General features: G+C 37.0%; 1 protein-coding gene across 15 annotated transcripts in view; it reads left to right on the top strand.

Annotated features, from left to right (window-relative positions):
- The window catches only part of CDK14 (cyclin dependent kinase 14), a 405,136-nt gene that overhangs the window by 226,857 nt on the left and 154,411 nt on the right, over positions 1–23,868 (top strand). For all 15 annotated transcript variants that reach the window (XM_088161472.1, XM_088161466.1, XM_088161458.1 and 12 more), the window contains 2 exons: positions 16,051–16,190; positions 20,241–20,387. In XM_088161472.1, coding sequence (XP_088017598.1) covers positions 16,051–16,190; positions 20,241–20,356 — 256 coding nt within the window. In that variant the 3' untranslated portion in view covers positions 20,357–20,387. The remainder of the gene's footprint in view (positions 1–16,050; positions 16,191–20,240; positions 20,388–23,868) is intronic.

Here is a 23,868-nt window from a genome sequence, read left to right on the forward strand (position 1 = left end):
TGCCTCCTGAAGGTCTGCAGTGATACCGCTGCGCTGGAAACAAAAAACATTTTGTATTTTCCGGGTTTTTTTCCCTGTTTCCCATGAACAGGGGAGTCATGTCGCGACATGCCCGCGATAGAAGGCGGTGTCCCTCCTGCCCCCTCCGCCGCTGCAGTGCCGCGCTGCCCGCGCCAGGGGGAGCCCGCAGCCCAGCGCCGCCTTTTGTTCTTTATTTCTCCGCTTAGCGGGAGAGTTTATTAATCACGATTTAAATGGCAAAATTAAGTTTAATTAATGATAAATCAATTTCGGGGGGGGGTGTGTGGAAGCTGCTTGCTGGTAGTTCAGCGTAGCGCTGCTTTGGGTGCGCGCAGCTCCGCGCTGCGGGGATTGCCAGCTCGGGTGCGGAATTGCGGGATGCTGGTTGGAGCCAAGCGCTGGGAAACATTGCTGCACTTTCTCCGTTCATCCTTTCGCCAAGCTGAAAAATCCTTTCTGATTTATATTCTAAGCTTTCTTTCAAATTGGAGCAACCGCAAAGTGCTATAATGTTGTACCTTTTAAAACTTAGGGGGAAGACTATTCCTAACAGACCTCATTGATACCATGTTTATCCTGACAGTCGATTTATTTTTGCTTTATTCTAAATTCCTTGTCTTTTGTGTTGCTAAGCTTTAGGCATTGTGTTACATCCTCTTGTCCCAGTTAAAAATACCAATAAGCCTTCTAAACTGGACCACAAAAGCTTTTGTCATTTTTGTTTCAGATTACTAATAACTCTATGCTGCTTCATTACTAAAATTACATTGTTACTGCCCTGTACCTTTTCCCATCCATGACAGCAGTGAAAATACAGTCCTGATGTATATGGATGTTCTTTGTTTTTTTCTGCAGCATTTAATTCAGTATCTGGCATTGAACTAAAGTTTGTTTGCATTGTTAACTCTGGACCTATCCATATGTGGGATTATTATTCTGTGGAAATAATTGTTTCTAGTGTTCTATGCTCTATCTTGTTTTTGGATTTTCTGCCCACATGTCTCACTACTGTTAGTTTCTTTGTACTAATGTCTTTGTCTTTTGTGGTGATTTCAGAATTTAGTGTCATCTAACAGTTGATTGAGTATGCAGGGTATCCCTTAGTCCAGGTCATTAATAAAGATGTTAAATAAAACTGTGACTAACGCTAATCCCTCTGGCACACAGCTGGACACTTCCCTTCCAACTCAGTACATTGCCACTCATCATTACCCTTTGCTTATGGTCTGTCAGCCACTTTCAGTCTTTGAGATAGTGTATCACATCCCAGCTCTGCAGAGTTTGTCCACAGAGCAAGATTTTTTAATAGAAATTGCATCAAATGTTATAATTTGTTGTTCCGCTAATTATTTAGTCCACTTTAAGAAAATAATTTATGTGATGTCTTAGTCATTAGCCACCTCTTCTTTTGATTGTCATTTTGTCTTATGTCTTTTGAAATTGAATTTAGCGTCCATATTGTCTTTTGTTTCTGTTGTCCGTGCTTTTCTTCTATATTGTGTGTCAGTGTCCAACAGATACTTGCCAAGCTTCTCCTTTTTGAAAACCAGAAAGGAAGTATGGGCATATATTTTTTTAAGTCTGGTACCATACTGTAGAATGCAGAGCAAAATCAGATAATGTTACAATAACATATCTGCAGTAATAAGCCTATGAAAAGAAATGAAGAAAAAGAACTGGCTATTCTTATGTAGAACTCCTGGAAAGACTTACAAAAGATGCCTTACATTTGTTTGCTATCCTCACTAATTCCTTAAGAATTCCTTAGGATATTGAGACGTATATCAGATAGACATGTTTATTTGGTGTTTCTAGGTATGACTTTTTTTCAATGTATGTTCTTCATTAACATTTTTGAGTACTTTCTGATCAGCTCTTCAGATGTTTCCAGTTGTTCTTTCTCCTTGCATTTCTACATGCCAAGGTTTTATTAATTTCTCAGAATTATGTTTTTGGTAGTCTGTTACTCACATGCTGCCATGGTGTCTGTGTTCATTTCGTGGTTTGAAGTCTAATACTTTCTGATCAGAGGCACCAGGCATCATTATATTTTCACATTCTGAATTCTACCCTCTTGCTTGAGCTCTGTGCTGTTGGCCTGTCTGCTGAAATCTCTCTTCTCTAGATAATGACATTGCTGACAAAATTGAGTCTCTGAGATATGTTTTTAAAATGCTTGTCTAAGGAATTAAAGACATACTATGAAGGTAATAATATAAAGGAAGTAAACCTTACTACTTGCTCTCTCATTATTTGCATGTAGCCATTAAAGGCAAGATTTTTCCAAAAGGAAAGTGAAAATGATGGGTAACTTGAGAACTGGGTTGGCATTCAAAAGTGCTTAGTGCTAAGCAACTGCTCTTGGCTTATGTGGTTTGATATTATCCTCTGCTGTTTATTACAAAATTACAGATAATTTTTCTTTAATAGAACAGCTCCCTTGATTCTCATCTTAGGATCTCAGAAATGTAGGTATTTTTGAGAGATGCTGCAGACAGGAAAGAAGTATAAAAATATGAATAATGTTCCTGGGTTTTGTCACCAGTGCAGATGGCTTAAGCCAATCTCAAAACTCATGCTGTTGGTCTCTGTTGCCAGCCAGAGACTTATGACAACAGTTAGGATTTCTGCAGTGATATAAACATTGCAAACTATCTTTGCCTTAGGCACATACTGACTTTTATGAGGATTTCATGTGGGGGTTTTAGTGTAATTTTGACCACCACTTTTTCTGTGGCAAGATCACAGGTATTCAGGTACTGCCATTCATGAGCATCTCCTGTGACTGTCTCTCAAAATTCATTCAAGAAGATCTTAACCACTTCCTTTCCTACATTTTTGTTTGTGTTGCCTCATGTATCTGCCTAAAGATTTCTGACATCTTGCCTGCCATATAGTACAGAGAAATGAAATTTTTTTTTCCTTTTCATGCAGGTTTTCTTTTTTTTTAAATTCGTGACACCGAAACACAAATCATTGTAGGAGACTGGTGAAAACCAGTGATTTTTAACTTTAAGTTATTTACTAGCCAAACAGTTTAATACTTGGATTTAGTGATTTTTTAAAATAAACTAGCTAGGAAAGTTTTAAGCTATTGTTTGAGAATTTGTGAAAGATGCTGGCTGCAAAGCAGGTCATCGTGTGTATGTGTTCAGTGCCTGCTTGACCCGTGTCAAAATGGGAAGATGGGAGACTCACCCTGCTGATGCATTAAATCAGAGAGGTTAGATTATGTATCTGCAGCAGCACACTGTGAATAACGAGCCTCAGCACAGGGCTGGTGCACCTGTCATTGCTGGAGGGCAAAGAGGCAAGTGGTTCCAAAGGGAACTGACCTTTTTCTTTCAGGCACTGAGTCAATCCCATATCCTAAGGCACACATTCTGCGTTAAAATTATTATAGCTCTCCTGGCATTAGGCAGAACAACAGACTCTGGTGAACATCTATGGAAAAAAACCACAAAATATGGTGTTGATGGTAGTTTGTTTATTGTTTTCAATCAAGCTTTTATAGGAAATCTATTTTGTAATTTTGAAAAGCATCAGTAAAGTTAAATTCTTCTCTGATAAAGATTAATCTAATTAAAATTCAAAATAAAATTTTGAAATCGTTTGCCTGAACTAGCAGCTCACTAGATAGCAAAATATAAATGGCAGTGTTTATCACTAAATGTGATTCACAAACAGCCTGCATCCTTTTAAATTCTGTGATACAGTGTATATCCACTGGCTGCTACCTCAGCTGAATTTCTATCCCTAAGATCTGATTTACAAATAGACAACTTTCTGTTAAATTATTCACATCTCATAATAATTGATGTAACAGAGTTGATCTTATGCTGGAGAATATTTGATCATAAATTCAATGAAAACAGCCACCATCTTTGTGATGTTTGTCCAGCTAAATCCTTCAGTGAATAAAATAATAAAGATGCCAGCTGTGTTTGTTTTATGAACACTGCTGCAATAGGAGGCTGCAAATACAAATGAATAAAGGACCTAATTTTTCATCTTGGATTTATAAACTCAGAATCCTACTGTGAAAAATTTAAATTGAAAAAGTATAATTTTTACTTCTGTCACATTTTTATGAATGTATTGTTTGCTTTTCTGTCCCTATTGTTTGGGAATACAGAATAGTTTTAAAAGATTGATACTGTTTGGATATCTGTGGTATGAATATTTGGATATCCGTGGTCTCTGGCAAGGAAATCTTGTAAAAGTAGGTTAAATTTATGCTTTTCACTCCGACATCTCTGCCTGTTAAGAATGGACCATCACTTTTGCATTGCCTTCTTTGGTTAGATTTTATGGCAGTTTTAAAGTTCTGTTTATTACTATGTACTGTTAGTGTGCCTCAAACTAATTTCACCACCCTGACATAAAAAAAAAAAAATCATGCTCTGGATCATTATGGGCTTCCTTCAGCATTATGACTTTTGCAGAATATGGTTACGTTCCTTTTATTTCTTTCATATTTGATCCTTACAGTGCCCTTGAGTCAAACTTTATTCAGCAACCATGAGGGCATGAATTTTCCTGAGATGTTGACAGATAGTGTTTGGTGAATATCATTTTTCTGTCAGCTACAGCCCACGTCTGTACTGCAAACTAAAGCAGAGCCAGGGACTGTCTGCTGGCCCCGAGGCCATGTGGCAGACCTTGGCCACAATTGTGCTAAGCAACACTTGGGCATGCATCTCCTGTGGGCTTTATGTGGTCCCCATGCAGCTGCAGGTGCAGTTATTATTTTGGGGTTGTTCAACCTTAGGTTTTTAAATCAAAATTTCCAGAATAAAGACACATGTTGCAGACCATAGGAATTGTATTTTCTAGTGTAATGTATGGTATACCTTGCTTGTAGGAGCATAGAACTTGCTGCATTTTGGGAATGGTCCCTGGCACGTAGTTGGTCCCTGGACTGTGTCCAGGAGTGAGTTTGGAGCAGGCTGCTGACATGGCCAGATAATCCAGGGGTGATGTGGAAACTCAGTAGTTGAGAAGTCAGGCTCTTTCACTAGCCCTGCTCAACTCAGCAATAAGGCTACAACAGAGAGGTTCTTACTATCCCCTGTGCCCACCTGAGCATATTCCCAGCTCCCTACTTGCACTGTTCTGCTAGGATTCTTTGTCACTTAGGCCTAAAGCCTTAGGAAGAGAAAAATAAGAAATATCCCTGTCCTGTACATCCAGAATGATATATACATTTTACCTTTTTTTCTTTCCAGCTTTTCCAAGATACTTTCTTGTCTTCCTAACCAACTTTATGACTCTGATCTTGATTATCATAATAGACTTCTCAAGTCCTCTCTGGATCAACATCCTTTTTCAGATCATATAACAAGTAACCAGTAAATCCAATTTATGTTTTTGAGTATTGTTCAATTCTCGTCCCAACACTGGCTGTTTTATGCCATCATTTTTGAGCCCCTTCTTACCCTTTTCAAAATCCTCCAAAATTTTGCCTCTTCCTCTCTTTCTTCACAAAGCTCATATTCCCTATTTTTATGTCAGTGATCCCTTTCTCATATTTAAGCCTTCTCATGTCCCCTAGATAGTTCAGGCAGACTCTCAACTGCTGCTTTCCCTTCTGGGAATCTGATGGGCTTATGCCCAGATAATGAATTTATCAGTTGTTTGTGGTCCTTGACTCCAGGCTCTTGTTCTCAGTTTAGAGTCTGCTAGGACTGTCAGCCTCAAATACCTGCTTTTGCAAAAACTTAATGTTCATTTAATACCCTAAAATGAGACCCAGATGTTTATTTACCTGCCCATCCAATTCAATGACAGCAGACATGACCAGAGCTCCATGGATTCCACAATTTCATGTGTGCAATATCTTTGGAGAATCCACCTGGGTTTTTTGGGGGTTGTTAGAAGTGGCCTGAGCTCTGCTGGCAGTTAATTTTTAGTGATAGCTGGCTCTTTGGGAAATCTGACCTTTAGTGGTCACTATTATAGATAAAAAATTTGATTTTAGTTCTTAAATCACCTATGCTGATTTATGCCTAAATAGCTGTAACTCCCTGCTTAGCTGTCTCTCTTTCATGATACTTTTACAGGATAGGATTTGCAAAAATAGTTCAGGGTTGAGTTCTTCCCTACTGCAAGCCAATTTCTGAGTGTCAGCACTACATCCTCACACATATCCATGTATTTCAGTAATTGGTAGCTAAAATAGATGGAGTTTGTGACTTGTTGATTCACCTCCAAGGTGTTTATAGATAAAAAGTATAAACTCATATGTGAAATTCAAGCAACTTTTTAGAAGGACACTTCAATACAGGTATGTGTGGATATGTAATGTTCCCCTTTAAAAAAAAAAAACAGTGCAAAATAATGTTACATTTTCTCCAAATTGCATAATAGAGAGTTCACTGTTTTCTCCTTTCATGGTGGTCCCTGCATAAGAAACCTATGTTCTTTTTTCCCCTGTTCAAGTTCAAAGTCAAGTTCATACATTAACACAAGCATTTTTGTCTCTTAACAAGTATTACTGCCTTTGGTGTCAGACACTGAATTTTCAGTGTGACTGGTTCTCCCTACTCAAAGAGGACCTAAAGTTCACATTAGAAAAGTCTCCAATAATGCAAAGAGAAAGCGGTGTGCTAAATCGGGAGAGTGGACCTGGAGAACGAATGGCAATTTCTACACCACAGTGCTGGCTTGAATGGGGTGTCCTAGCCTGTGTTCTCTCGTGATGGACCAAGTGCCTGAGGGTCAGGGAGCTGCAGCTAGTTCTATGTGATGTAAGTCTATCTAAATACAGACATAATAATACATAATTAACTGTTCTTGACTACATAGCTTGAATATATTGCCCATATGCTCTCATTACAACAATTTCAGTCTCTCCCTCCCAGTAGTTACTAGTCCTGCATCATTTCCCTCTCCTGTCTTAGCTTAGGAGTGTAGTTGCAGAAAGACCAGGATGCCTGCTTTTACATAATTGCTCAGTCTCACTGGGTTCAGCCAGGCAACTCATCTGCATAAAGTTAAATACATGCATATGCCTGGGGTCTGCCTTCCTGAGCTTTCCAGGCTTGGGGCATTCTCTCTGCCTCCAAATCTCTATCTGCCTTTAATGAGCTGTATAAATAAATACAAAGTACTCCTGTTAGTTCCATAGCCACAAAAATCTGTTTTATTAGCTGAGAGGTATACAGTAATAGAAAAGATCAGACCCATGCAATGTTTTAGGCAGCAGTGGGAGGACAGGGCAAGTAGCTGCTTCCAAGTGGTTGACAGATCTGAGGCCCCAGCAAGACAGATTTGTAGGTTAACTCTGATAAATGATCTTTGGCTTCACCGACCAAAGCAAGGTCACCCTTCTCAGGGCACTGCCTGCATGCTGCAACCTTGTAGCAAATTCCTGTTGGAGTACTGAGCAAACAAACCAGTTCTTATTTGCATTAGAATGAAATTAAAACTTCTTAAACCCAAGATGATAAAATATCAGACAAGAGGGTAGAGATTCATAGAGCAGTATTAATGTTTAGTTACTAGCGTTTAGTTCTGTCTTTCATTGTTTTCTAAAGGTAATAGGTCCAGAAACACAGCTGGATAAGGGAAAATAAGGAAGACTTTGTTTACTTCCTTAATGGGTGCACCCACTTGACAAATTTGAATTTCAGAGTTTGTTTTTTTTTCTTATTCTACAGAATATCTTTTGCATGGATTTATTTGGAGAGAAGCAATTCAGGGTGGGATGAGGAAAAACACAGAGCTTTGACTGCATTGTGTGCCAAAGGTTTATTTCAGCTATTTCTCTGTTGGGGGGTGGGGGGTTATTATTTTTTTTTTTTTTTTCGCTTATGTCCAGCCAGTGAGGAAATAAATATGTAAAGAAAGAACACTATGGAATGTTAACTCCACTGCTGTATTTTCTTCCTTTTATCATGCCCCAAGATTCACTGAAGTTGATATAAATTCACCATGCCTTATTTTAAAAAGCATAACAGAAAGCCATTCTTCCTTTAAGAGTCAGACTGTAAAAGGTGATTTTCTTTCACTCAGATTGGTTTAAGCCTGTAAAAAGCATTAAGTGAAAAATCTGATATATTTGTTAGGGCATTTATTGCATTGCTAACTTATATTTTCAGTTCTCAGTGAAAGGTTTATAGAGAACATAAACCTTGAAGAGTTTTTTTCAGGATTAAAGTTATATTTTCTCCATTTTCTGGTGAAATAATAGCTCATAAAATGATTGGAGTGTTAGTAATTATTTTTAGCTCTGTTTATTTTCCAAGGTTATTCTGTTCAACTTGCTGAGGTGCACACATACAGCCTTTAAAAAAACATTCACCTTGATCAGAAGATTCATGCCCTTTAAAAAATTTCAGAATAATCAAAAGCTTCTGATTAGATGTCACCACTGTGTTGTCTTTCTTCATTAATTGCACTTACAGCAAACAAAGATCTTCCAGGAAACCATAAATCTGGCATATTCAGTAGTGGTCTGTCGTGGTGTAAGTAATGTTCTATGTCTTCCATAATTAGTATCTTTAATACTGGGCTAATTGGGATGCTGAAAGAATTAAAATAGTTGATTGGTGGTGTCATCTAAAATCAAAAAGAAGTAATTGCTAAATTTTTTCTGGCACAAAATAGTAAAGCATCTACTAATTAAAATTTCTTAGGAAATACTTTTTCTGGGAAATACCTGTATCTAACTGGGAAACACCTGTATCTAACAGAAACTGCTGAAAACTAAGTGAAATAATGTGAATTATTTCAGGTAGTCGTCTTTTAGTTCTATGACTTAGTTCTGATTTTAAACAGTAGCAAAACATTGTACCCAGCAGTCATGCTGCCTAGACCATCACAATGTCAGAATTCCTGGGATTTAAGGAACAAAACACCACATTCTCAATAGCTTAGGGTGTGTTATCACTGCACACACATTGTGTGTTTGCTGTTTAAATAAACTTTGTTTCACTTAGTGTCTGTGACATAGACTCCATACTTCTTGCTTCATTGGATGCTCCAGCATATGTTACTCTGGCAAAAAGATGCCAAGCATCAAATGTAAACCTTACTCTGCATCAGAAATGGAAGAAACAAGTAGGAAAAATATCAGCAGTATTGTCAATGAGCAGACTAAGCAGTCTTCCTGCCCAAAGCTCTCAATAGTTGGTGCTGGGTTTCTTTGTAAGGTTTCATAGCTCAGCATATTTATTCTGAGGAATCAGAGCAAGAGCTACCCTGGGTAGCTCTCACAAAACTCAGGATACTTTTAGGTCTCTTGTAATATTTACTGGTTCTCCTTAAGCTTAGCCTTTAAACATCAACCAAATTCAGTTTTTAAAAGTGGTGTGTTCTGTAATGGTGGTAATGTTCTGCTTCCTCTATTAAGCAGACCTTCCAAGCTGGAAATCACAAGCATAATTTTGTTGAAGAAGCACAGTAATACATCTGAAACAGATGCTAAAACATCAAATCTCGTGCAAAAGAGTCAGGGAGAAATAGGCTCATATCTAAGTTTGTCTTGAGTTGCATTTGGTGATGACGCATACAAAAGATCAAGTTGTAATTGAGCATAATGGCTATTGTCAAAAGTGAATTGCCTTCAGAGGTTGGATCACTTAATTGTCTAGCTTAGGTGTGACCAAACTGAGTCTCTGAAGCAGTTTAAGCATCTTAATTCTCTGTTCTGAGAATTCAGGGGCTGCAATTGTAATTTTGGTTTACCTACTGGGTCAGTAGATTATTTTAAAAATTTACCAAGTAAATGCCATTATATACTTAGGGCTAAATCTATATTAATTAAAAAAGAAGACCTAGTTGTTGATATTGTTAGAACCTTTGTTATGCTCACCTTTTTTCATGAAATGCTGTTCATCTTGGCTTCATTCCAACTCATGGCATCTGTACATCTGTCAAGTGAGAATTAGTTCAGACAGGCCAGTGTTATCATTACCTTCCTGGAATGCACTGAATGAACTTACCCCCACAGCTTTCCAAATGGGGCTCTGACCTCTGCTGTGTCGACATTAACAGCAATGCCAAGGAATCAAACACTGACACTGTTATTTTTATCTCTGTTCCATATCTGTGAATACTTACCATTGGTTGTCATGGCTTTTATTGTAATAGTAAATATTTTGACTACCTTTTCAGTACTTCAGTGGATAAGACTTCTGATGCTGTAATATGGTAATATAATTAAAGGGCATCAAACTAATTTTTAAATTACAAAGAGATTGTTTCATACACCACCATGGAAATCACGATGGTCTGAAGATGGTGGTGTGCAGTGTTGTGCAGGAACACAGAGCAAGGACAGAAACTGGGAGCAGTATAGCCATGTTATACATGTTACACATGTTATAGCCAGTGCAGGCCTTGTCCCACCCTAGCTCATCCAAGAGCATGATGTTGTGCTGTTTGGCAATCTTGCTTCTATTCGGGTGCTGAGCTAGAAGAGCACAATTAAAGTGATGGCCTAGGGAGCCTGGAGACTGCATTTTCCCACCCTGCATGTGTAGCAAGCTCAGTGTTTCTGAATCTAAACTGTTGCCAGCATCTCAGTTTGGGAAGAGCAATATCAGGTGTTTGGAGACACGTCTTTTCTAAGGAATGTACACAACCCAGGACTGCTGTGGCAGCCCCATGCAGGTGTGGAGCACAGTCCCAACAATGACATGCCACATTGGCTCTGTTTGATTGTATTATTTTATCTATAGTTTGGCTTGAACTACCTCTGTATTGTGCTATAGAGCAAATTCTGTATTTTGTGATTGATCAGCAACAAGTAAAACACTGCTTCAGTGAGCCTTCAAATAGTTTTGTCTCTCTTTGTTCATCAGTTTTAGTCCTCAATACCCTTTGTGTAAAACACTGAAAAAACGGTAACATCTTTGCTCTGTTAGATTCTTATCTTGAGGTACTCCTTTATGCCTTCATCTGTATCAAAAGCTAAAAGCCTCGCATCAAAACTTGCATTCACTTGTTGTGGTGGTTTCTTGATGGCTAAATAAACTCTACAAAAGCTCCGTGGAGGCACACCAGGCACGTAGGGAAGCGGCTGCTGCACGCTGGAGCTGGCACGTCAGGGCTTTGAAGACAGTAGGTGTTCTCTGCATGGTGGTAACAACAGAAGAGGCTGCTGGGGCTCGTAAAAAGGAAATGCTGTTCAGGTAGGCCCTGCTCTGATTTGTGTTTCACATAGCTGCTGCTACTAGGATCATGCCTATATTCAGAGGTATAAACTATCAAGGCACACGTGGGCATTTCTGTATCAGCTGGTTAGAAGGCAATGAATGCATTTGCAAAGGAAGTATTAACTCCAGTGTATGATGTTGCAGAGTTTTGTACAGAACTCGGGAGAGGCTAAAGCCTGGGATGAGGGGAAAAGGCTGCTGTCCCCTAGCAGAGTTGGGTGAAAATGGGGAATACAACCATTGTGGCAGTGTGCTGGGAGGTGAGGTAGCACAGGGACTGTACAGGAGCCCTGTTGTTGAGGGGTCCAGAGCATCCTCTGCAAAATGAGCTGCGAGGGTTGCCTGCCTCATTCACACCAATTTATTACTTCTCTTCATTCATTCAACTTTAAGCTCTGCCAAATGGTGTGATTGTTCAGGTTAACTGTGGCTTTGTCTTTCAGCACTTCAGGTTTCAGGAGCTTGCTTAGAAAAAAGAAACAGTTGAAATTTCCAAACTGAAATAGGTACCTCACTCCTCTAGGCCTTGCTGTAAATGCCAGTTGAGAAATGAATTCATGACACACTGCAAGAATCATATCTTCACATGGAAAACGTGTGCAGTAAACCATTTTGCTTTGGGAAGTATTTACCTCATGCCGCTAGGAACATATAGACAGCATATTATCTGCATTTGCTTTAATGCCCATTTGTCTAAATTATTAATGTGAATTTGAACTGCCTTCTTCACTGCATTTAAAAGCAAATCACCCCAAGTTCAGAAGTTCACTGCACATGCCCCAAACTTTTTTTTTCTTAAGAGCTTAAACCAAACTTCAGTGATCTTAGTCATGTTCTGCTTGACCAAATACTGACCTTTCTCTGCAGTAGAAAGACATTTAAGCCTGTTTTCTGAAATTAAATCAAGTTCTTGTAATCCAATGAGATTTACAGCTGCTCAAGTCTAGTCAGATTCATATTTATTTCAAGTGAGACAGGTTCATATGATGTTCGTTTTTTCTTGAATTAAGGCTATATAGCATCTAGGATTAAATTGAAAATCAATGTGTTTCACAAATGTCATCAGAGTAGGTGTGTAAAAATATTCCCAGTATTTCTCAAAACAATATCTACATATAGCCAAAGGTTTATCTGTATTCTCCTGTACACCACATTTTCTGAAAGTATGTATGCTGTCATGGCCAGTAACTGTTCCTTGGTGATTAGTGTGACAGTAAGTGAAGCGTGAATATTGAGACTTGCCATATCATGCATGCCAAGTTCCTATATGGCCCAACTGCTGTGAGACAAAACATGCTATTATGTTTTAGACACAAAGCCATATTGTATGAAATTCCATCCTGTCTCGTACTGAAAGAGGTGTGTTTAAAAATGAATTTTTTATTTCTTCAGTTCTTTTTGTTAACTTCTTTATTGGGTATTTAGCTACTGAACCCCATCACAAAATTTAGCCTTTGTCTCTATTGAAGAATCAAACTTAAATTAGACAAATGGTTAATGTTTTAAGGAGGCTATTTTAAAGAGAATATTCGCAAAAAAAAAAGAAACAAATCAATCGTTCCAATGTTCCGACCACAGAAGTTCTGCACTAAATAGAGTTTTCCAAACAATTCTGATGTGGCAGATGTAATTTTAATACATGATCATACAGTACATTTTTCATAAGTAAAGAATAGCTTGTCTTTAAACAAAGGAGCAAAATTAGTCATGCATTCCACTGAGGCATCAGTTTTCAATACTGACAACCTCAGGAGCTCACATGCATGTGCTGTTTGCAGTGCCACTGATTGCCAGAAGTGACCTTTGCAGAAGACATGAGTTTTGGAGAAAAATTTTTTTCATTGCTGTGCAAAGCTCCATAAACAAAATTAGAATTTTAATGTAGACCTTTAAAGATACAGCTGAGCTAGGGGAAAGTGGTGATTTGATCCACGAGTTACTCAGATGATCTTTGGCCTGTGTGACACAAGAGATGACACTTGATCATTATGGTCCCTTCTGAGTTTGAAATCTGTAAATGCTTGGAAACATAATACTAATAATGTAGCAACTAAAATCTTCAAAGCACTGACAAACAACTAACACCAACTCCACACCTCCAGCACTACTTGGAATGTGATCAGGACAGACAGGTTTAGTAATTATAGCAGATTGAACTATTTTTGCAGACTGTGCAATGAATAGTCTTCTTTCTCTTTATTAATTATAGAACTGGTTCTAATTGTGACTGATTTATTCATAATTATTTAATTAGTTGATGTGATTATTTTGCAGCCTTAAATATTTTTAAAATTTTATATTAATTAATAATCTGCTGATTATTTGATGTTTATCTTTGATTTCTCAACTGATTTCAGTAAATATGTATCTTTTTTGTGTCTAAACTGGGAAGGTGACTGACTTTATAAACACTTCCTATTCAAAATTTGCATTAGTTGCAATTTAAATTAGTTTTTGTGAATTTCTTGCAAAAAAGATCTTAGCAGTGTACCAGGTACACTGGTGACCATTAATGCAGTCAAAATGTCAGCCTCACTCGATTTGAAGAACTACAGATGTCATCCATGATCTCACCTGCAAGTCAGAATTTGTTGATGTTTGAATGTTATTTTCCTTTGCTTTGCTTTACCTTACCTAATTAACATCTCTATTATATGTATGGATCATCTAAGGAATGGTGTAATTCTTACACTTGAGAGTAATATTTCACTACTTCAATGCCTGCATTTTTCTGAATTCACAGTAGTTCTCATTCAAGACAGAGCAGGTTTACTATGGTTCCTAAAAAGCTTGCAGCTACCTCTGTGGGGAAAAATTACCTTGGTGAAATGGTTTGACAGAATCTCTGAACGATTAATTGGTGCAGAGGGGATTAGGACTCAGGCCTCACAGACTCAGTATAATCACCATTCCATGGAAATTTGGGATGTGTAGAAGAACTAATACCAATTATCCTTGAATATTTGCCCCTCCTTTTCTTTGTTAATAATAACCTTTTTGTCTTGGTATTTTGCTGTGTTCTGTAATGAAATTACAAAAGTTTACTGAACATTTTCAACAATCTGGTAGTTTAAATAGTCTGGAATTATTCTAATTTGTGATGTAATTTATAAGCAATGAGTCTTTCATTCAAAGTGTTTTTCTTTTATCACAAAAACTGAAAATGAAAAGAGAGAAAAATATGCCCATCAGAAACACTGCAGTCCAGCATCAGTTTAACCTGAAATAGCAATTCTGAAATCTAATCCTGGGAATTCAGTAAGATTATGGGTGATGAGATACAATGTCTTAAAGTGCTCAGCACTCCTAAGAAATTCATCCCTGGGTACTTTCTGGACATAAATCCTGCCAGTTCTCAAGAAGTGATCAGATAGGCACAGTATTCAAATTTCCATCTAGCATACAGTTGCTAGAAATTAAAAAGACAGCCAGTGGCATATTTTTTGAATGATTGTAGATATCAGCATATCATACATATGCCAGTATATAATTTAGAATAGATGCTTTAGACCATTAATTTTTTTCTTTAAAATTAATATCTAAATTTTTTTTTTATTTTTCACACTGACTATGGTATGAACATGGACAAAAAGTTGTGTCTATGACATTTGTAACTTAAATTTCTCAATGTAGTAACCTTTTTATTTAGTGTTTTCAGTGTTGTCTGTTCTTTGTTGAAGAGACAGTTTTCACCTGTACCTATACTGATTCATATAAATCATGCCGTGTCAGCCCAATAAAAAAGTAATGCTGTTTAATCCATCTTCTTCAGTTTTTTTCTGGAAAGTCAGCTTGAGCTGAAAAAAACGGAATATTTGCATGAAACATATTGTGGGATTATTGATTTTAGAGGATAATATAATCTTTTTCAAATGCTGAGTCATTTTGTACTGCAGTCTATTATCTACTGGTTTTAGGAAACCAGTGCATTGAAAAAACCTTTTATAAACTTTGGCATTTACCCAATGAGAGACCTTTACTGAACAAAGGCATGGTTGAATTTATTAAGTTTCCCAGTAATAATAGCAACATGATGTCAACAAGATTCAGCATGTATTTTTTTGACTGCATATTCCAGTAAGTTTGGTGACTTTGGAAATTTAGGACTCAGCTATAGGTTACTAGACCCAGGCCACATCTTGCTGATTACCATTTTCCTGTCTCCACTTCATGTCTATTACTTTTATGTTATATTTTCTCATAATATTCCCAAGGATTTGGCTTCCAGTGAAACAGTAAGCTTTCTCAGTTTCTGTAGGAAACTCAAAAAAGATAACTCACTTAAATTTAATGTTTGCATTGGATTAACACTTAATGAAGAGTCAATTCCCTGCCATATAAATATATGAACAAGTAAAATGTCAGTACTTCCTGAAAGACAAATGTCTTTGTGAAACATGATGAATGTGTTGCATGTTAAGCATCACTGGTTTTTAAAATGTGATACTTCTCAAAGTTGTGTGAATGTTGCTGTTATTTTAAGCTTGGATTTCATGTGTTTACATGGTAATAAGCATTTGTTTCCAGCACTGTAAATTTTCAGTTTGTCAGTATGCTCAATAAAATGCAAATGGAAGTATCAAAACAGTTGCTTTCAAGGTGCTGCTGCTCATGATGCTTTAGCATAGTAGGCAGAGCATATGTGATATGGTATTTTATATGCTCTGTAGTTGTCAAATTTGTATGAATTTTGAGCTGTCAATACAGAAATAATTAATCAACTCCCTAGCCTTATCCCTGAGGAATCATTTTCCTGGTAGTGCTTCTGGCTGTTAAGACTTGGTGTTTCAGCTCTGCTGACTGGAGATGGAATTAGTAAACAGAATAATGATACTGTTTTTCAGAGAAAACCTTGTTTGTGTTTCAGGCTGAGCTGTGTGAACCATGCAGAAGATCTAGCCTCCAAACTACTCCAGTGTTTCCCAAAGAACAGATTGTCAGCACAGGCAGCTCTGAGCCATGAGTACTTCAGTGATCTGCCCCCACGGCTATGGGAGTTAACCGATAGTGAGTATAATCACCTCCAAATCTGTTAGAAACAAAGATTCTGGCTCAGACAAATGCATGTGTGAATGTTAACCCTCACATACAGGCAGCTTCATGGACACACACAGCCACACACAAAATACGTGACTGCAATTGTGTAGATTGAAATTACATAGTTAGCTTGACACAGGACAAAATGGATTTTTTTTTTTTTTTGCTATCTCAGTTCTGCAGTCTGCAGCCTGCTATCTTTGTATTTGATTATGTGTGGAGCCAATAGAATTCTCTGAATTGTCATAAAGCAAAAGGAAAAATGCAATTTACATATTTAGTGCTTTTCACTTATAACATACAGTACTTCTTAACTAGCTGCAGCACACAGGATAAAAATCCAGCTGCGTTTGATTCACAGAATCTCTAAGTGTTATAACAGTAACCTTTAAGAAAGGACTTGGCATTCAGAAGTCTGGGAAACACAAAGTAAACAATCAGTTAATTTGCTGAATTAGACTGTGTACGAAGAGGATGGCAGATGATGTTCTTAACTAAGAATGCTTTCACTATTTACATACATCCTTTTGCTTCTTTTATTAAACAGAATGCATTCCAGTTGACTTGGCAGAAATGTTCCTGTCATCGTGTATGCTGTCAATTATCTTTTTAGTAATTTAAAATCACTTCTATCATATGTCTGCATCTTGTTTTTCAGTGTTAAAAGCACACAACTATTTATCGTAGGGAAAAAAATGTATCCTGAATTATAATTTTATTCAGAGAAGTTTCTGTTATTAAAAAAAAGGCTTCACAAGGGAATAGCAGTCAGCATTTTGGTTTAACTCAGATGGTGAAGAGATGCATGGTTTCATTACAGCACTCTATGTTCTCTTGTTTTCAAACTTGCATCCATTAACAAAAGATCTAAATCCAGTACCTCAAGGTGGAAAGTTCAGAGATGCAATAATGTGTGTGTAACTACGGCTGATTAAAAGTTTGCTTCTAAAAACTAAGTTATCTTTTTGAATAGTCATCTACAATAGAATCTGTTTACAGCAGTGTACTAAAACTTTTGTCTTCCTGAAGTTTATATTTTCAATCCTCTACAGCTGTAGTAGTCCCATTTTGAGCTGGTTCTGTGGCTTGGCTGTCCAAGTACTCTACTCCCAGCTCTCCTCTTCAGAGCACTCTCCCATTTGTAGAATATGAACATTAAAACCAAAATAGCACCAATAATTTCTGTCCATCACTGTTGTAGACTGTGTTCTTGCTCTCCCAAAAGATTCCCAGTTTCCTCCTCTGCCATGGTGACCCACCACTCAGATTGCTGACTGTGGTACTTGATAAGCAGAAAATTTGTGTTCAGTGTAAATTTAGGTGGCTGCTGTTGAAAGTCTGCTTTTGCAGAAACTGATGCAAAGAGATTCTTTTCTTCAGGACTGATGAAACATCAAGAATGCCAGTTCATTTATCCTATTTCAACTAAATGGAAAACAATAATCACTCTGCAGTGGTGACATCTCAATCCTTATGACTGTGTGATTTAGTCTAGCCAGGATTTTGAATTCTGAATTCTGCAGTAGTACTTTTCTGTTAATATGGACTTATTACCCACTTGCCACTTAGTTTATCAGTCAGTGGTTAAATCCAGTTCTATCAGTGAAGTAAATGCCTACACATTATCACTCTGCAGCAGGCTGCCAACAGAGACAGTCTTGTCCTAGTCATTAACAAGCACAATGTATGCAGAACACCAGAGGGGAATTAAAACCACAAAAAATACCTCAGGGTGGTATTTTTAATATGAGAATTTAATTTGTAATTTCACAGATTAAGAATTTTGGCTGCATTAATCCTTTTATCAGCTCACAGCAGGTTATTTGCAGAAGCATAACCATAAGGCGATATTCATTGGCAGAAACACGTCTTTGCATAACGTTAAACATCAGGAGCAGTGAAACCTTTTGAAGGGGGGAGAATAAAGATGAAAAATCATTATATTTTAAAGCAAGGTTCTTCTAAATGCCTCCAGTAAAATTTTGAGTTACAGAAAGACTATTTCTGTGTCTAGTAGATAATCATTATGAAGCATAAATCCAGATGCAAGAAAGGACAATCCTAGTATCAAATACTACAATCATTTCTATTTAGTATGGCTTGGATATACTTGTAAACATATTTACAAAACAAAGAAGTCATTTACTTCGGAGAGTTGGGAAAATGTTTACTGTGTAGTGAAATTACCAGTTTTTGTGATTCTAGCTCTCTGTGCTAATATTTTGCATCAAGAAACACTATTGACAGTTAATTAAATATAGTTATAAACATACTGAGTTTTTATGTACAAAAAAATTACTGCTTTCTAATTTGGACACCACCGTGATTTTGCAAATCTCTGTAGTGAATAGTATTCATCATGGAATATACTTTGTCCAATTTGGTCCTGATGCTGAATTGTAAATTTGGGGATTTAGCACTTAAAACGACAGAAAGACTCATATATGGGTAGAAAAGCAAACGGGATGAATCAGCCAAATGATTTTCCATCAGAAAATTGTTTCCTTGGAATCACAGTATTTCATGGAAGTATGGTGACTGCCTACACTAAAAAAGTAAAAATGAAGCATTTGACTTTCTGTTCTGGTTTTGACCATTAGTACTATGTATTTGTATTCTATGTAATATTTTACAGTATAATTTTTTTAATGGGGTTTATTTTAAAAATATATTCAAAGTTAGTTTATGTGAGAAGCACAATTTTGCTTTTTTACTTGGTTTAGTTTCAAGTCAAGGCATAATTTCAGTTGGGTTGGAAGCTCAGTTCCCAGATAATCTCTAAAAGGTAGACACGTTCAATTTTTGAAAATAATACATTAAAAAGGTAAGTGTAGTGCAGTTCTACTAAAAACACCTTGTCTAGGAATACAGTGCAATTTATGATGAAGCATAGCTTTCATTCATCTGAAAATTGAGCAGTAATCCACAGAATAATCCTTTTTACTAAATATGTGTACTTGTTATTTTCTATTTAAAAAAAAAGATCAGTCCTCCCACTTTTCTACTTTTATATTTGAGATCTCATATTAATTTATTTGCATAAAATATCTGCTCTAAGCAATGTGTGTTATCGAGGATAGCAGAATAAGAAATGCAAAGTTGAGATGTCAAACTGAAGTGCAAAGGTCTGTGCATAAAGCAATACCCAGGTCTTTTAAAGACATATAGATGAAAAAGTAGTTCCAAAAACTTATAGATATGCCAGTTGTTAGTGCAAAAAAGAAAACTCTTATGGCCCTGATTAGTTCTCTCACATTTTCTTATGGAATCATGCAGTGGCAGCTCTCGTGAGGATATTGTTACATGGAGGTTTGTTTTCAGGAAGTATTGAAAGTCATTGATTTTTCCCCATCAGACTGAGGCATCCTAAGTAAAATGAGTTTTCATATTATTAATATGTTAGATCTTAACCATTTTCATTATGATTCCTGTGATTATTATCATCATGTCTCCTAATAACTTGTTGCCTGGGACATGGAAGTCGTCAAGGTTTTTCTAGCTCATGCAAAAGGGGATTGCTTCACATAAAAGATTTTTGAGTTGTTGGGATATTTTCAAGGAGCTAGTTGTCTTTAGTAATTAAAAAAAAGAAAAGTCCAACAAGGTAGTTCGGTTCTACTGATATCAAGATTCTGAGGATGTAATATGTGATATCAAATTATTGAAAAACCTTGCTGCATGTTTTATCTTCTTATTTCTAAGTTCTCTCAGCAGAAATTTGAAAGTAGAAGGTGTTTTTTGTATGGTGATGTAGAGGACAAATAAACATACACAATCTGGAAACAGGTTTTTTTGAAGATGCATGCCACTAAGAATATTTGCACTGTACAATTTCCATCATAATGCATTCAGCTTCTTTCCATTCAGAATTTCTACTTACTTACTTTGTGCTTACTTGCAGAAATAGGTGGCATATGTATTTAATGTGTTGTGTTTGCCATGTATATTAAGTATTTTTAAATTACTGCTTTTACTGCAAAAAGAAATCAAAGCTTCTGAACTGACACTCTTTTTTTACAGTGTCTTCTATTTTTACTGTCCCGAATGTAAGATTACAGCCAGAGACTGGAGAAAGCATGAGAGCCTTTGGAAAAAACAATAGTTATGGCAAAGGTGTATCAAACAGCAAACATTGAAGAATACCTATGTTCACAACTGATAATGCAGGTAAGATATAATTATTGAAAAGGATATCTTTGAAAATGCTCCTCAGTTATATTTAGAGACACAAAATACAAAACTCAACTGCACATCTATATGCAGGCTGATTCTCTGTTTTTTGCAGTTTTACAGTCCATATGAAGAGTGTATGTTCTCAGGAATGAACATCACTGACAGGTTGAAAACATTGCAGAAATTGGTGCTAGTATATTAAATAATAGTTTGCCTTTAATTTGGACTCATACGTTTTTCCTCCTGGTAAAATAGGAAGAGAGATAACACCTCTTGCCAGTTCTGTTAAATTTTGGGGCAAGGAGGAGAAATTCTATGATTCAATGATTTAAGGTCCCTCACAACCCTAACTATTCTATGATTCTTTTATTTAGTAGGTTGGTAGTCTTGGTAGCAGAAGGATGTTCTTGATAAAGAAAGAGGTGCTGTCATGATAATGATTATGATCTATATCATTGGGTCAACTAATGCTAATAAGGTTTGTTTTACCATAGCTATTCAGCAGTGAAATAGTGTGTAATATGGCTTTTGGTATTTTAAGAGCAGAGCAGAACTTGGGAAGGCCAGGTGAATAGAGATACTGCTTACCAAATTATAGCAAGGGAATGGTGGAGTTACATCATGGCATTAATTGTCTTCTGCCCATATGCACCACCCCAGTGTTTGTTCAGTGGGATTTAACACTTGGCAGACTCTAAGCAGCATTTCCTTATATAGCTGCTTTGCTTATTATGCTTCTCTAAATGGTTATGTACCACAGTGTTTCACATAATACCTAAAGAGCAGATTATTTTCATTCAAAAAAGCAAGGCCTGCCTTTTAAAGATACAGTTGCTTTTGAACGTTGAGTCCATTATACCAGTTCGTTACAGAAGTTCTAGGAGCTGAGATAAATGCACATGCTGCTCATAGACCTATTTGAAGATACGGTCTCCTATAAATGTAGTTGATATTCACATGATGTCTATATTTAGCTAAGCCTGCTTTTTACAATATCAGATATAACTTTCTCTAATGAATTACATTTGGGTTTACTGTTGTATGCTTATGTACAGCATAGAGCATGTATAGGGTTTTTTAACCCTATAATGTTATAGAGTCTTTGCCTGACAGGCAGTAACTTCTGAAAAACTGGAATTAATAGATTTTGGTGCTGACAGCCTGCCCCAGTTTTTGCACAAGCTCTTCGCCAACAAACCATTTAAGATTCTCTAATGTCAGAAATGAGGCTGCCTCAGAGCAGTCTGTTTACATCTTTATTGACAAGCTAATCCCTACTTTTTCCTGGGGCTGTGTCCCTGCAGACATCTCTTCAACCTTGTCTGTTCTAACGTGACATATCATCCATCTAAAGTATATTTAGAATGTGCCCATCTGTGCTAAAGACCTTTTGTGTAGAAGCTTATGTACAGAATCTCAATTCTTATGTACAGACTCTCCTTTCTGTTGCTTCCAAATAAATGTTATTTTTCATTTATAAAATATGCAATGGAAGGTTTCTGCAAATGAGCATGTAAAATAGTACAGAAGAACCATTGGATCATTCTTACTGAATATCTATTTGAGCAGGTACAAATTACTGTTTTAAATTTTTTTATGAGAACAGAAGGAGAAAACCAAAGGTACCCTTTACATACATACTGTACTGTTCTGGCTGCTCAACCACATTTTTAATACAGAATAGCATGTTTCCTTGTGAAAGGTCTGAAACCACTTAGCAAATGTTGTGATGTGTACATTATTGATTACAGTTTTCTACTGTGGCTTGGCACTTTGTTCTGTTAGATGCTTACAGTGCAATAGCATATCAGCTCCCTGCTGTAGCATTTGCCATGAGATGGGGACCAGCAGGTAATGCTGGAAAAGTATTGCTACCAAACACAGTAAGAGGTCCTCTTGTACCATGTGGAGAGCTGGGGATTAATGAGATGGAACTAAAATTCATAGGGAAGCAGGAGAACTGTGGACATGGAAAATGGATTTGAGTAAGGAATTATTAGAATGGGTGGAAACCTTTAAAAGGGATGAGACTACCAAGCAAGTAGAGGTGTGAGTCAGTGTGGAAAATGAAAGGAGTTGGGAAAAGAGACTGCAGTTTTGGTAATGTGAAAAGAAGATCTGGTGAATAGCAGGTGGCTGTGATTTAAGCATTAGAGTAGTGAGTAGCAAGTAGGGTGTTCAGTCAGTAAAATGCATGAGTTATGAGTCAGTTACTCTAGCAGAAGACTAGAGTTGCAGTGAGCAGGAGAGTAGCATTAGGGAAGGGGTATTTATTCTGTCAAAGTCTCCATTCACAAGGCTTAGTGAAGCAAAAAGATGCATGAGTAGCAAAAGGAAAGATAGCAGTAGTTCTCCAGGGCCATGAACTTAACAGGTAAACAAGGCAAGTAGAGTTAGAGAGATGGAGGCAAACAATACAAGATATTAAAATGTCAACAGGCATGATCAGATAACATCCCAATGAGTGGGAAAAAGGAAAATCAGAAGGAGCAAATATTGCAAGGAAATAGATCTGATTATTAAAAAAAACAACAACCATATCAAACAAAAGTTTCTAGCTTGTCTCCTGGAGAAGGTAGGTACATCTCTGTTTCAGTCAACTTTGTGGGTTGACTTTAAGCATATACAGAGGTGGCAGGGAGGTTAGGAAGGGCTGGAATTTTGAGGTATTCCAGTATCCTTCAGGAAGCTGTGAAAGAGAAAAATCTGTAGATAGCTGTAGGTAGTCGCTCACTAAATCCTCTAAACATGTCTGTAAAGGAAAGATTTTGTTTTAAATATATTTTTATGCATTTATACATTATAAAGGAATTTATAGAGAAAACCACAAAGAAACACAAACAAGGAACTGTCTTCAGCCACCTCCAGAACCTGGTGCTGAAGAAAATTCTAGTCTTATTTCTTTTCCTTCCTATTTTACTTCCTATTTTCCTGCCTTCCTGCCTTCCTTCCTTCCCTCCTTCCTTCCCTCCCTCTCTAATTTCTCTGTTTTGGTGTTAAAAGAGGAAATAAAATTGAGAGACCCAATAAAGATGCAGTGCCAAATCTTTCTGTGATAAGAAGTTATCATCTCCTGTCGTTCTCTCACACACTTGCCAGATGTTACTGCCCTGATAGTGCACCAAATGAATTAAATCTACTTTTCTTTAGGGTTTGGAAGGCAAAAAGATTAGGGGAGGAATGGCTGAGACATCATCTGCTAACTTTGGAAGCAGCAGTCTCCAGCAGATTGGTGAAGGAGAGGGACTAAAGGCAGTAAATTTGTAATTGGCTCCATCATTGATTAGAGCTTGTCTTAAGCCCTCAGAAATTGATGCATCTCTGAGAATTTCTGCTGTCTTTAAAATACTGTAGTGCTTCAGCTGCCTGTCTGCAACTCACAAATCAACTTACCACTTGAAAAAGCAGTAGCCTAGGACATGTTTTGAAAACTTAGATAACATCTGTCAGGCTTGGACTACTAATAGGGTCTTTG

The sequence above is a fragment of the Sturnus vulgaris genome, chromosome 1, assembly GCF_052056855.1.
Source record: "Sturnus vulgaris isolate bStuVul1 chromosome 1, bStuVul1.hap1, whole genome shotgun sequence".
Lineage (NCBI taxonomy): Eukaryota > Metazoa > Chordata > Aves > Passeriformes > Sturnidae > Sturnus > Sturnus vulgaris.